The sequence below is a fragment of the Mesoplodon bidens genome, assembly GCF_964165515.1.
Source record: "Mesoplodon bidens genome assembly, contig: HAP1_SCAFFOLD_103, whole genome shotgun sequence".
NCBI lineage: Eukaryota > Metazoa > Chordata > Mammalia > Artiodactyla > Ziphiidae > Mesoplodon > Mesoplodon bidens.
The window spans coordinates 181,985-195,772 of NW_027672700.1; the positions used below are offsets into that span (position 1 = coordinate 181,985).

Here is a 13,788-nt window from a genome sequence, read left to right on the forward strand (position 1 = left end):
TTTGTTGCTGTGGGATGAAGCTGTGTGGTTGCCAGTTAGATCCAGATGATGGTAGTGCTGTTCAGTTCAACTTCATTCTTACTAATTTTCTGCCTGGTGGGTCTGCCCGTCACTGACAGAGGGCTGTTGAGGTCTCCAGCTACCATGATGGATTCACCTGCTTCTCCTTGCAGTCCTATCAGTTTTTGCCTTCCATACGTTGATGCTCTATTGTTGGGTACATACAATGAAGGACTGTTATGTCTGCTTGGAGAATCCACCCCTTTATCACTATGTATCGCCTCTCTTTATCCCTGCTAACATTCCTTCCTCTGAAGTTGGCTCTGCCTGAAATTAATAGAGCTACTCCTGCTTTCTTCTTGTGTTTCAGTATTTTAAGTGCCAAAGTGTTTGGTAGGAATTTGAAAAGTGGGTAAAGGCACAGTCATTTGAATCAGGCAAACCTGGGAACAAGCCAAGCGAGTCAAAGTGGCTGACTGTGGGCACACTTAATCGTTCTAAGCCTCAGTTTCCTCATCTAAAAAATGAGTAACTATCGGACCTACTGTATAGCACAGGGAACTATATTCAATATCTTGCAGTAACCTGTGATGGAAAAGAATCTGAAAAAGAATAGATATTATATATATGTATAAGTGAATTACTTTGCTGTACACCTGAAACTAACACAACATTGTAAATCAACTAGACTTCAATAAAAAATTAAATTTCTTTGAAATGAGGAAGTATCCCTTTGAATTATTGTGAAGATGAAACGGGATAATGCAGTAAAGCACTTAGCAAATTTCCTGGCATTTGTGTAATTACACATAATGTGTCATTAATATATTCTACTAATATATGCAGTTATATTATTATCTATTCATATACTTTAAGCTATTATTAATAAAAGCTATTGGTTATAATTATACTGTGGGACGTTAGTATAGATTTCTAAGTCCAAGTACTCTCTATGAAAGTTGGATGAGGCAGTCTGAGAAGAGTGACTTAGAAAATAATTGCAAAGTCTCAGGCTGGAGCGGATGGCTCATAGGCAGTGTCCTGAGAAGACAGAAGACTTCGCACGTGCCCTGCAGCCCATAGTCCAGGGCGCCGGCGCCAGGGGAGATGTGATATTTCCTCGTTGGTGCCGAGGTTTGCTCATTCTTCTTATTAAAGTGGTTACACAGGAGGTTTCTGACGCCACTGACAATTCACTGTCTGGGGTCTCTCTCTTTTGTGGGAAATGGGGTCACACCAGGGCCCCTATTGAAAAATAGATCATCTTTGGTTAGATAAATTCTGATTAGCTTTAAGAAGCAACAGTAATAATTAATCACATGGGAGAAACCTTCATTATACACCAAGGCTTTTAAAAGGTAGTTATAAAACTATGTTTTGTGGTGTGAGCTCAATTGTGTTTAAACTTTTTAAAAAGATTGTAAGCATAGAGAAAAGACTGGAAGGATGTGAACCACCGTGTTCTCGGTGCCTGCCTCTGGGGGACGGGAGTCTAAGTGATTTTAATGTCTTCTTTGTGTTTTTCTCTAGTTCTCATTTTCTGCATTATTACAAAAAACATGTTATTTTAAAAATGAATAGAACAAACAACAATTATTACAAAACCTCCCCTGAACTTTAACACTTGCAGTAAATGGACAGTTGTCACTTGCCAACTGACCTTTCTGGTTTGTGTTGGGCCATTTCTGCTGTCTTGCCACTCGGGACAACCAAAAGGATCCTTGCATGGGATCAGAGAACTATCAAGTGGCCAATTCCTGGCCAATTCCCCCCGAGTTCCCTCTTGCCTCTGTGTTGCCTGACGCCCTACCCCAAAACTGGGCATCTAGTCTGGGTCTGCTGTCAGGGTCTGGGGACCCTCCACTCACTAGCTGTGTGGCCTTAGGCAAGTCACTTAACCTCTCTGACCCTCAGCATCCTCCTCTTAAAATGAGGATTGCAGTGACTGTCCAGCCAGATGAAGTGGTTAGCACATTGGGGCCCCCAGTGTCAGTGGCACTAGTTATTCCTTGTTATTCCTGTTATTGCTGGCTCTGACTGTCCCCCTTCTGCATTTCAGTCTGCAGACGTCGACAACCATCACGCACTCATTGAATATAATGAGGCCGAAAGCAGCTTTGTTCTCCACGACTTCAATTCCTGCAACGGCACGTTCGTCAATGAGTGCCACATTCAGAACGTGGCTGTGAAGCTCCTACCCGGAGACATCCTGAGGTTTGGGTCCAGAGGGCTGACCTACGAACTGGTCATCGAAAACCCAGCCTCGGTGAGTCCAGGCCCCTGCGGGGGTGGGGTGGGGTGGGGTGCAGAGGTGCCGTGTTGTGTCACCTTCCGTGCAGCCTAGGGCTCGGGTACGGCCACAGGTGGAGTTCCTCTGGAGCGCGTCACTCTTGCTTTCGAGATTCTGCGAAGTTCAGCCCCATCGCGTGGGTGCCCGGGGAGAGCGAGTCCTCCCGCCCTCTTCTGGGCATTTCGTGGAATTACATGCAAGGGTTGCCTAGCGACCAGCCCGGAGCGAGAGCGTTTTCCTGAAAAGTGAAGCTTGGCGAGGGGAGGTGGAAAGCAAGTGTGTGCTTTTGAAGATGCAGAGATGGATGCTTCCTTTTTAGGCAGATCAGTGCTCTGCAACTTCCTAGCTTTGTGACCTCGGCCAGGCTTCTCTGTATGCCTGGGTCTGGGTCTTCTCAGCGGTGCAGGGCGTTGAGAGAGTATCTATGTATAAAAAGTTAAAGTCTCTGGCCAGAGTAGACGCTCAAGGCCTGCCAGCTGTTATCACACCGGATCAGAAATGTTCCCGGGATCAGGACCTAAAGTATGGCCCCAGGTTAAGCTGAACGTAAGCCAAAATTCACCCAGCAAAGCTCAGTCACAAGAAGTATCTGGTTCAGTAGGGAGGCAGGATGGGGGCTGGTTAGCAACACAGTCCTGGGTCAGAACCCCAGCTCTGCCACTGGCCTACACGGTGCTCTCTTGCACAAGCCATTGGACCCCTCGGAACCTCGGTATCCTCATCTACAAAATGGGGCCAACGACAGCAATGACCTGGCAGGCTTATCTCGAGGGCTAAATGAGATGGTTATCATTGTAAAACTCCCAGAATAATGCCCATTCGTGGTGAGCACACAATTAATACCTGTCGTGTGTGTCCCACAGAGATAGTGTGTTAACCTCACTCGCCAGCACCAAGAACACTGCATGGACTGAGACCTCCGAGGCTTAAAGTCCTTTCTGGGACGAGGCTGGGTATAAATAAATAAAGTTTAGAGAATCTAGACAGAATCCTGGGTGTGGGCCCCCTAGGCAGCCCTAAATACTCACTCAGAGAAGATGAGCACCGTCCCTCAGGCTGCAGGGCCCGTGACACCGCATCCACCACGTTTGGCTTTGAAAATCTGGGGCAGTTTTCTTCTGCTGCTTCTCAGCCCCCTTTTCCTCCTTGGACCAACATTAAAGTGTGCTCACTTGTGGGATGCACTGGGATCCACTGGCCTCCCTGAGGAGGGGCTCCTGACCCAGAAGGTGTTGACCTGATCAGGGGTTCTCAACATGGGTTCTAAGGATCCCCCTCGTCAGAAGCACGTGGGGAGCAGACCAACAGTGCAGATCTGGGCTTCACCCCAGGCCTGAGGACTCATACTTAGGATTCCCAGATGAAATACAGGACACCCAGTTAAATCTGAATTTCAGATAAGCAACAAATAATTGTTATGTACAGGTGTGGCCCGACTATTGCAAGGAACCACTTATGGTAAAAAAATTATTTGGTGTTTATCTGAAATTCAGATTTAACGGACACCCTATAGTTTATTATATATTGATTTATTCATTTCTTTATTTATGCGAAATCTGGCAACCATACACATCCTCCCTGGGAGTAGGGCCTGGGAATATGCATTCTCACAAGCTCCCTGATGATTCTGATGCACCGCCAATAGGAGGGAAACCGAAATTTAGAATCATTTGTATGGAACACTTACAGAATTTTTTAGGGATCAAAGAAAAGGGGATTTCACACTCCCAAGCCTGAAAATCCAAGTTCATGAAGTTTGATTCAATGTGCCCCAACATGTCTGATTCCAAGAATTTTTCAGGAATGTTCAGTCAAATTACAGGTTCCCAGGCCCCCTCCCTGGGAAATTCTGACGTTGTGGCTTGCCCGTGGGGAGAAGAAGAGGGGGAGCAGCAAACAATATCTGCATTTTTTTCTTCTTTTTTCCTACACAGATATTTATTGAAATATTATTTATAGGGGCATAAAATTTGAAACCTAAATTTCCATCCAAAGGGGGCATTGTTTAATAAATTATATTGTTTAATATATTCTAAGGAGTTTAATATATTCTAAGGAGTTCGTTATATATGGAATACTCTTCTGCCTTTTTAAAACACAGCTTTATTAAGATATAATTGACATGCAATAAACAGCACATGTTTAAAGTCTGTAAGTGGATGGGCTTTTACATATGGGTACACCTGTGAAGCCATAGCCACAATCAAGACAGTGAACAGCTCCTTCATCCTCCAAAGTTTCCTCCGGATCACAGCATGTGTTTGTTTGCTTGCTTGCTCTTAACAGCTTCACTGAAGTACAATTTACATAACAGAAACTTCACCCATTTGAAGTGTCCAATTCAATCAATTTGAATATATTGATGGAGTTGTGCAGCCGTCACCACAACCTGCTCTCAGAACATTTTCCTCCATTTCTATCACCCCAAACCTTGGAGAAACCTTGGAGGTATTTCATTTTGGGGTTTGTTTTTAACTTTTAATTTTCAAAATTATGGTAAAATACACATAAAATTTACCATCTTAACCATGTTTCAGTGTACAGTTCACAGTGGCATTAAATCTATTCACACTGTTGTGCAGCCATCACCCCCATCCATCTTCAGAACTTTGTTCATCTTCCCAAACTGAAACTCTATGCCCATCACATCAAACCCCCTGCTTCCTTCCTCCCCTCCCACCATGCTTTCTGTGTCTGTGAATTGGACTATTCTAGGTTCCGCATATAAATGGAATCTTACATTGTTTGTCCTTTTGTGACCATCTTATTTCACTTAGTATGATATCCTCATGGTTCATTCCAGTTGAATATTTCATTGTATGGATTCACCACATTTTGTTTACCTGTTCATCCATCCATGGCCACTTGGGTTGCTTCCACCTTTTGGTCATTTTGAGTAAGTTTGTTATGCACACGGGTGTACATCTATGGAATGGGGACTTTATTTTACAAGGTGCTTCTTATATAATTGTGGGAAAAAGTGATGACGACCTCTAACCTTGAGTAGATAAGACGGAAGAAGATGTTTTGTAAGAAGAGAAACCAGGAGAGCAGCAGGAGGAATCACTGACGTGAACAGCACTGTGCTAAGCAATTCACCGGCTCTCCCTTATTTCACGCTCATAGCAACCTATGAGATGGGTTCTCCCATGATCCCCATTTTACAGAAAAGGAATCCGAAACTCAGAGAGGTTAAGTAATTTCCCCAGGGCCACACAGCTAGTCAGTGCAAATTAAACACTATCCCCACTTGCGGAAAAAGGAGGGGAGAAAACCATTTAGTCTGATGCTAGCTGGAGCAGTAGCCTTGACTGGTTTTCACACCGAGGAAAGCATACTCTCACGGTCACTCGAATATACACGGATTTTTTCAATTCTTATTCCTACACGCACTTGCACCTTGTTTCATTCCTCGGTTGACTGCAGGCAACTGCACAAGTGTTCCCCTGGCCTGTGCCCAGGGCACTTTGCAGGACTCTCCACAGCCCCATCTTCTCAAAAGTGCTCTCTGTCGGGGCGTCCCCAGCTTGAGAAGCTTCCATCCATGATGCTCATACTCATGGAGGGGTCCTTTGCAGCGTCTGTGTGAGGGCGGCCTGTGGACTGACTGACACCTTCCTACAAATTCCACTTCCTGATGACCCCAACCTGCTGGCTGTTTAAAAGAAGAGAAAGGAAGAGGGGAAAAAGGGGGAGGTATTGAAGAGCATCTCTCATCAAATATTTTGAAGCCCAGTTTTTCTAAAAAATTCGTGGCCGTCTTGCTTCCGGCCTATTCTTGTTTCCAATTGATTTTGGGGTCCGTGGTGAGGGCGCTGTGTTTCCTCCTTGGATGGAGTTTCCACGGAGGACTGCCCTGATATCATACAGATTCAGTATGATGAGAACTGTTCTTCTCCCGACAAAGAGTTCCCAAATGAAAGCATTTATTTCAGGCTTTGTGGTGACCCTAACCAATAGAGGGGGGTGTGACGGCATTTTATTGGGGGAGGCGGGGGAGGTGCGGGCGGTTAGGAATCCAGATGTGTTTGCAGATGTCTCAGTGGTTAGAGCACGTGCCCTGAGGTCAGGCTGACTCCAGCGCCATCCCAGCCCTGCTCTTGACCGGCTTTTATACTGGACATGCCCAAATCATCTACCTCTCAGGGCCTCGGTCCCCACTCCTGTAACAATAGTTCCTACCACCTTGAGTGACTGTGGTATTAAGTGGGCAAAGTGCGTAAATTGCTTAGTCCAGCGTCTGGCACCTAATAAGCACATGATAACCCTCAGCTTTAGAGTCAAGCAAACCAGCATGGAGCAGCCAAGATGCCTCCTTTGTAAGTGTCCTTATGGACAGGGAAACCTCCCAAGACCTGCCCCTGCTAGCAGATAAATACATTTGCAGATAAATTACCCATAGAATAACATACAAGATGGAAAAATATAAAGAAAAACTCTTGTTTGACAAAGTGCATTGGCAGCCAGGTTGTGCGCAGGACCATCCTTTTTTTTTTTTTTTTTGTGGTCGCGGGCCTCTCACTGTTGTGGCCTCTCCCGTTGCAGAGCACAGGCTCCGGACGTGCAGGCTCAGCGGCCATGGCTCACAGGCCCAGCCGCTCTGCGGCATGTGGGATCTTCCCGGACCGGGGCCCAAACCCGTGTCCCCTGCATCAGCAGGTGGACTCTCAACCACTGCGCCACCAGGGAAGCCCCCAGGACCATACTGTGTAAATTATAGGTCTCTCATCAAAGTATAACCTAGGGCTGCCATATTGCACAACTCCAGGGTCACCATTCACAACGTAGTCCATGTGGATGGCGCCCACTGAAACTGTGCAGGACATAACCCGCAGGGCCATCTGCAATGCCCTGAAGCAACCGTTGATTAATCCCATAGAGTCTTGGCACCAGGCGTGGGAAATTGAAGTCCCAGAGTCAGGTGTGCTGCCGTGTTGTGGGTTTTGTTGGTTGTTGCCTTTACTCGTGCTTTCTGAGCTCTGGGAAAGGAGGTGTGGAAACAAGCTGTGCTAGTCACAGTGGCGCCGTTCTTACAAGGCAGCTGAGTCAGGAAACCCACGTCACCCGTATGTATCAATCATGTCTTTCTCTGTTCTGAAATACGGCAAAACGGATGGAAATGGCCAGAATGAAAAAGGAAGCCAGGCGCCACAAATGACGTGCCGAGTTGTTCCATGAGGGGGTTGACAGCTCCTTGTCGGCAGCCCCCATCCCCATGACAGCCTGTGTCTGGCCTTCCCTGTAGCCTGCTCTGCCCTGTTCCCAGTCCAGCCAGGCTCTCCCACGTGGCTCCTGGATACTGTCTTCTGTCCCTGCAATGTCATGACGTCCTGTCTTGCGAGAAGAGCGCCCTCTGTCGGCCAATATTCCTTGCTGCTTTAATGGGGAAGCTCTGCAGAACACAATCGAGAAAGCAAGGGCTTTGGAGTTGGATGGACCCAAGTTGAAATGCCAGCTGCAACTGACTTTACCTTTCTGAGCTTCCATTTCCAATTTCTGCCAAGGAGCTACTCATTAATCCCAGGTCCCCTTTCCCCCTTCAGTTGTTTTTATAGAGGTCCCTGGGACCACCCCTATCATGGCATAAACTGAGGCTCAGAGAGTTTCAGCGACTTCCCCAAGGTTACGCATCAGTCCTATAGATCCAGAGCCAGGATTAAAAGCCAGCTCTCCTGAGTCTTTTGGAGGCTTTTCCTAATAGCACGAAGCATCGTGGGGCCGTGAGAGCCCAGGCAGGTCCTTCACTGCCCAGCGGTTAAGGAAGGTCTTGCAATTCGCAGTCCAACCTGTAATTTCACACGCTGACAGGGGATGATTCATTATGTGGGTAAAAACGAAAGCCACTGATAATAGAAGAAAATGCATTTTCAGTTACCTGGCTTCCTTGCTTGTTTGGCTCCACTAACTTATTTTTAGGCTGCACTAACGCCGGATCTTACTTCCTCAACCGGGGATCAAACCTGCACCACCTGCATTGGAAGCGTGGAGTCTTAACCACTGGACGGCCAGGGAAGTCCTTGGCTCCACTAACTGTTTTTTCTTTAATTATTTTATTTATTTTGTTTATTTATTTTTGGCTGCGTTGGGTCTTCGTTGATGCACGCGGGCTTTCTCTAGTTGCGGCGAGCGGGGGCTACCCTTCGTTGCAGTGCGCGGGTTTCTCATTGCAGTCGCTTCTCTTGTTGCGGAGCATGGGCTCTAGGTGTGTGGGCTTCAGTAGTTGTGGCACGCGGGCTCAGTAGTTGTGGCACGCGGGCTCAGTAGTTGTGGCTCGCGGGCTCTAGAGCACAGGCTCAGCAGTTGTGGCCCATGGGCTTAGTTGCTCCGCAGCATGTGGGATCTTCCTGGACCAGGGCTCGAATCCCTGTCCCCTGCATTGGCAGGCGGATTCTTAACCACTGCGCCCCCAGGGAAGTCCACCCACTAACTCTTTACCAGGGATATTGCTGCCGTTCCTGGACACATTCAGTTGCGCCCTTTCTTCTCCTTTTTTGACGATGGTGATCACACCTGGTGGCTAATGTTTTATGCTCATTTATTATGGACCAGGAAGTGTTCCCAGCATTTCACGTGCACTATCTCACCCACTTCTCACAGACTAAGAAATGGCTGTTGGTATCCCTGTGTCTTACAGACAAGGCACAGAAATGACACACTCGTCAGGGTCCCAGAGACGGAGCAGAGCCGGGAGCCGGACCAGAGTCTGTGTGACGCCGGATCCCAAGGTCTTAACCCGAGGTCGGCACGTTATGGCCCAGGGCCAAGTGCGGTCCATCGCCTGTTTCTGTAAAGTTTCCTGGGAACACAGCCATCCCATTCATTTCAGTATTGCCTGTGTTGTCGGCTACAATGGCAGAGTAAGCTGGGCAGATCCTATGGCCCACAGGGCTGGAAATGCTTACTGTCTGGCTCTACAGAAAACGTTGACCAGCCTCTGCCTGTAACACTATGCAGTCCTGCCTCTTTCATTTGACTTGGTTTCTAAAAGAAGAACTTAAAATAGAGGGGGGAGCTGGGGAGAAAGAACTCACTCAGATAGAGCCTTACTGTGTGCCAGGAAATGTGCTGGTTAGTTGCTTAAGTTTACTGAGGAATAAGAAAAAACAGACAAGCTGGAAAACTAAATTTTGAACAGGCTTTTCAATACCTCTTTAAAAAAGAGCTGGAAATATGTGGTTCTAAATATACATACACATATATATGCATTTGCAAATATAGTAATAATATAATTACATTGACATGGATCTGATAAATGTACTAGACATTAACATATTATATATACAACAGATGCATATTATAAATTTTACCTGTTTCTTCAACTGGAAAGTTTTCTTTTAAAACTGTGGACTGTTGGGAATTCCCTGGTGGTCCAGTGGTTAGGACTCAGTGCTCTCAGTGCTCTCACTGCTGAGGGCCTGGGTTCAATTCCCGGTCAGGTAACTAAGATCCCACAAGTGCACGGCGAGGCCAAAAAAGGAAATAAATGAAACTATGGAATGTCTTCCCTGAGTCACTTTTGAAGCAGAAATTTGGGGTTTGTAGTCTGAAGCCTGCTGTAGCTAGAGAACTATTTATCTATCAAAGTTTCTCTAAGCAGCGTTTTACTACTTGTCTTATGACTGATTCCTTGATCTTAAATCATTCTTCTCTGGAGATGCTGCTTTACTTTTATAAGTTGAAAGGTAAACTTGGTGCATGATGACAGTCTGGTGGGTTTTATTTGAGCATGTCATAACCTTTAAAACAACTTTCACTCTGAGTACATAGTGATGCTTATGCTAAAGTCTCAGTAAGCATACTGTCCAGGAAATTTGATTGTTTGCAAGTGTCAGAAAACCAACTAAAACTAGCCTAAGCAAAAAAAAAAAAAAAAAAAAGCTCATGGAACTGAAAAGGCCAAAAGCTGCAGCTTAGGCCCAGCTGGATCCAGGCACCCAAATCATGGTCAGGAATCTGACTCTTTCTTCCCTGTTAGCTTCCCAATCTCAGACAGACTCTTGCCTCACCTGTAGGAAAGTGGCCACCAGCAGCCCCAGCACCCTACAAAGTAGCAGTTCCAGGGAAAGAGCCAGCATCTTCATTGACAGTGGCTTGGATCACGTGGCTTCCCCTGAACCAATCACTGAGGCCAGGGGCAAGGAATGCTCTGATTGGCCAGGCCTGGGTTATGGTCTCACCCCTGGGGTGGAAGGGTCAGAATTCTATGGACTCAGGATTGTCAGGGAAAGGGTGTCTTCCCTGCAAAAAAATTAAGGTGCCCATCCAGAAGATGGAAGAAATGGATGCGGGGGAGGCAAAAACAAAGAAGATGTCCATGACATTAGGAAGCATTCCTATTGCCTAAGTGGAGCCTTGCTAATGGGATTTGCCACTAGGGATCTGGGAGGAGGAAAATGACAAATAATCCACTTTTCCATTGGAAAAGTCCCAGGCCAGTCTCCAAGGAAGCAGAGTTGCTCATTTCTCTCCTGTGGTGAACTGGTGTGATGAGAAGCTCAGAGTCTGGGCCTTAGTTGTCCATCCCCAAGAAGGGTGGTGTTTCCACGTTCCTGGGACCTCTGAATAGGGCCCGTTGTTGAGGAGGATGTGGCTTTACTGTACCGGGGGTTGAGAAGCCGGCAACTGAGTGAATGACCAGAGAGTATGGTGCCCTTCAGAACAAAGCCTCTTTCTGGTCAAGCTTTGTCATCTCCTACCTGACCTTGTAGGATTTCCTCTACCCTGTGCTCTTACAGGTCCCGTGGGGACTTACTTATGTGATGAGAACTCCTGAGGCTGGGTGTTTTATATCAAAGGCGATTTCCCGAGACCAGTGAAGTGGAGGGCACAGGGCAGCAGACAGCCTCAGGCTCGGCCTCTGCAGCAGAAACTCACACAAAAGGACCCCTGAGGCTGTGTTGTCACCAGATGTCTACAGGCGATGCAGATGACATCGGGGGAGGTGGAGACGGGAGCACGGGCTGAACCCTTAGCATCCTGCTGAGACAGAACCCAGACTCGGTCAGGAACCAGGCCGCGTCCTGCTTCCTCTGGCAGACCACACCCTTTGTTACCAAATCAGAACCACGTTGCTCCTTCTCTGAACTTAGTTGATGATCATTCATTCATTCATTCATTCCGTCTCTCTATCTGGCAAGACCCAATTGAAGCAGGCCAAGTCTAGGGGTAGCAAAAGCTATTTGCAAAAATCCGGCTGTTTTCTCATTAGATTCTATTTCCCATTTTATGGACTGACCAGGAAGCTGATTAGAACTTGAAAGGAAAGGAAAAACCGTAAGATTGAAGATTTACAAGAAAATGGGAAAATTAGATGGGCCAGATCTCCTTTAACACAGCTGGGAAAAACCCAAACGAATGGCTTTTCTGAACAGCTCAAAGGGACTTAATTCTTTTAAGTTCCAAAACCTAAAAATGATGTATAACTTGGCAGTTCTGTGTTCTAAATGTATAACCCTGATTTCTCACACTGAAGCCCCGTACATGATTTACCCTTTTCTTGGGGACATAGAATTATTACCCGTCTCTGAGTTACGGTGACACCCCGGTAGCTGTTGAGATAAAGGCCATTTGTCCTGGCACCAAGTAGCACCCTCTCCTGGCTTCTGAGATCTACTGGCCATGTTTTCTAGTCTCCATTCTGTCTTTCCAGGTCCATGGCTCCTCCATGCTGCGGTCAGTGTCCCTGCTCGCCACCATCACCCCTACCCCCCAGGCCCTTCCAGACCATGGGAATTAAGCTCCACATCTATGTATGTTAAATTCTTCTGTAAGGAAGCCGGTCTCTTCTCCCTCCTTCATGTATTTACTCACTAATGTATCTATGTCAGTATGGATCCATGTATACTGATTTTACACTTTGAATTATAATCCAATACTCATTAACTTGTTCATTGCTCAAATTCTTCCAGCCTTGGCCACTGGGAGCTCTTTCAGATTGCTTGCTGTGTCCTTGAGCATCTCCCCACCTTTTCATTTTGGGCACTTGCTTACTCTCTGCTGTTACAAGATGCACCAGGCTTAGCATGTGTTTTCCCCATCCCAGCCCCAGAATCAAAGTGCTTTTTATTTACACTCCATTTGCCAACTGTTCAGCTCAGTCAGCGAACACCTACCATGAGTAGCAGGCACTCTGCTGGGTGCCAGCACAGCCAGCAATTGGCTGGTAAATATTTAATGACCAGCTCTCTGGGAAAAGTAAAGTACATGGATGCATAGCATAAGGTTTACTGATATAAAGAATGTGTAGCACAGTCTTTCCATGTAACAAGATATACAGTACTCTTTCTTGTAAATTCTATATAGCCAGCTGAGTCTCACAGAATGCTTTCATTGACTTTAGGTGAACTCTTGTATCCATAGCCAATTTCTCATTGCAGTTGACGAATGAGAGAGTTCCCAACCTGAGCACTGGTGGGTATTTTTGGATTTTTGGATTTATGAATAATACAAGTGAAAAAAGAAAGACGTTAGAACTTCACATGTTCATCAGTGACATGAGTGACTTTGTTGCTGCATCAGATAATAATTTTTAAATACTGGAAGAACGTTTCCCCAATTTTTTGCTCTATTCATAACATAACGGCTAAGACACAACATGCTTTTGTATAATCTGCATTGTTAACATTTTCTCCATTACCGTCTTAAGTCTAGGCAATCAACAAAACAAACAAACAAACAAAATCAAGCTCTACATGAACCACCATTATTAAACCTATTTATAAAACTTTTTAAAAACCAAGCCCTCATTTATAACATTTCCTGATTTCTATGGTGTAATACGCCCTCCACGGTCAATTTCCAGCTCCCAATGACACATCCCTGAATACAGAGAAGGAAAGAGAGGTGTGGTAACGCATTACTATGTAACATTTCCAACAGAAACATATAGTAGAGTGAAATAACCTCAAGAGCATAGGTAATAATAAAATAGAGTAAAATAATTAGGAAGGGGTGACTTTTAAGTTTGTATACCAATTGTTTCTGATATAATTTAATTGTAAATTTATGTAAGTTAATTCTTATTAATGGCTGTGTTTCTCAACCAGTTGGCAAAATTCCTGGACATTTAACGATCAGTTCTCGTGGGCGGGTACCAGCTGGCCCCAGCACTCCTCTGGTACAGCAGTGAACATACCACAGGTCTTCCCGGATGGAGGCTGGGGTCCTCTGAGCTGCTTCCAGGGCGTGGCATGTAGCAGAAAGAATAACACTTCCATAAGACAGTTGTCAGTGTTCCTAGAAAATCCCATTTCTAAGTAGCCCATGCGATGTCTTGTGTTTTTTCACACCATCTAATGTTCATTTCCTTTTTTTAACTTGGAAAATATCCTATCATTCACTAACCAATCGTCTAAGATCCGTTTGTGAGTATGGAAAACAGGTAATAAATCATGACTTCGAGTAACCTAGAAGTCCTAAGAGCACAGGTATTGGAGTCAAATTCTGTCACCACTTCCTGGCCGTGAGACGTTGGGCAAGTCATTTAACCTCTCTGAGCT

The 13,788-nt window shown here is 45.8% G+C and overlaps 2 protein-coding genes across 2 annotated transcripts in view; both read left to right on the plus strand.

Moving 5' to 3' along the window:
* The window catches only part of LOC308609804 (forkhead-associated domain-containing protein 1-like), a gene marked incomplete at its 3' end in the record, with an annotated part of 99,534 nt that overhangs the window by 37,769 nt on the left and 47,977 nt on the right, over nt 1-13,788 (plus strand). The window lies entirely within an intron of this gene.
* Nucleotides 1-13,788, plus strand: part of LOC308609790 (forkhead-associated domain-containing protein 1-like) — a gene marked incomplete at its 3' end in the record, with an annotated part of 332,609 nt that overhangs the window by 17,295 nt on the left and 301,526 nt on the right. Inside the window, 1 exon segment of the mRNA XM_081259092.1 lies at nt 2,060-2,266. Within this exon segment, the coding sequence (XP_081115218.1) occupies nt 2,060-2,266 (207 nt within the window).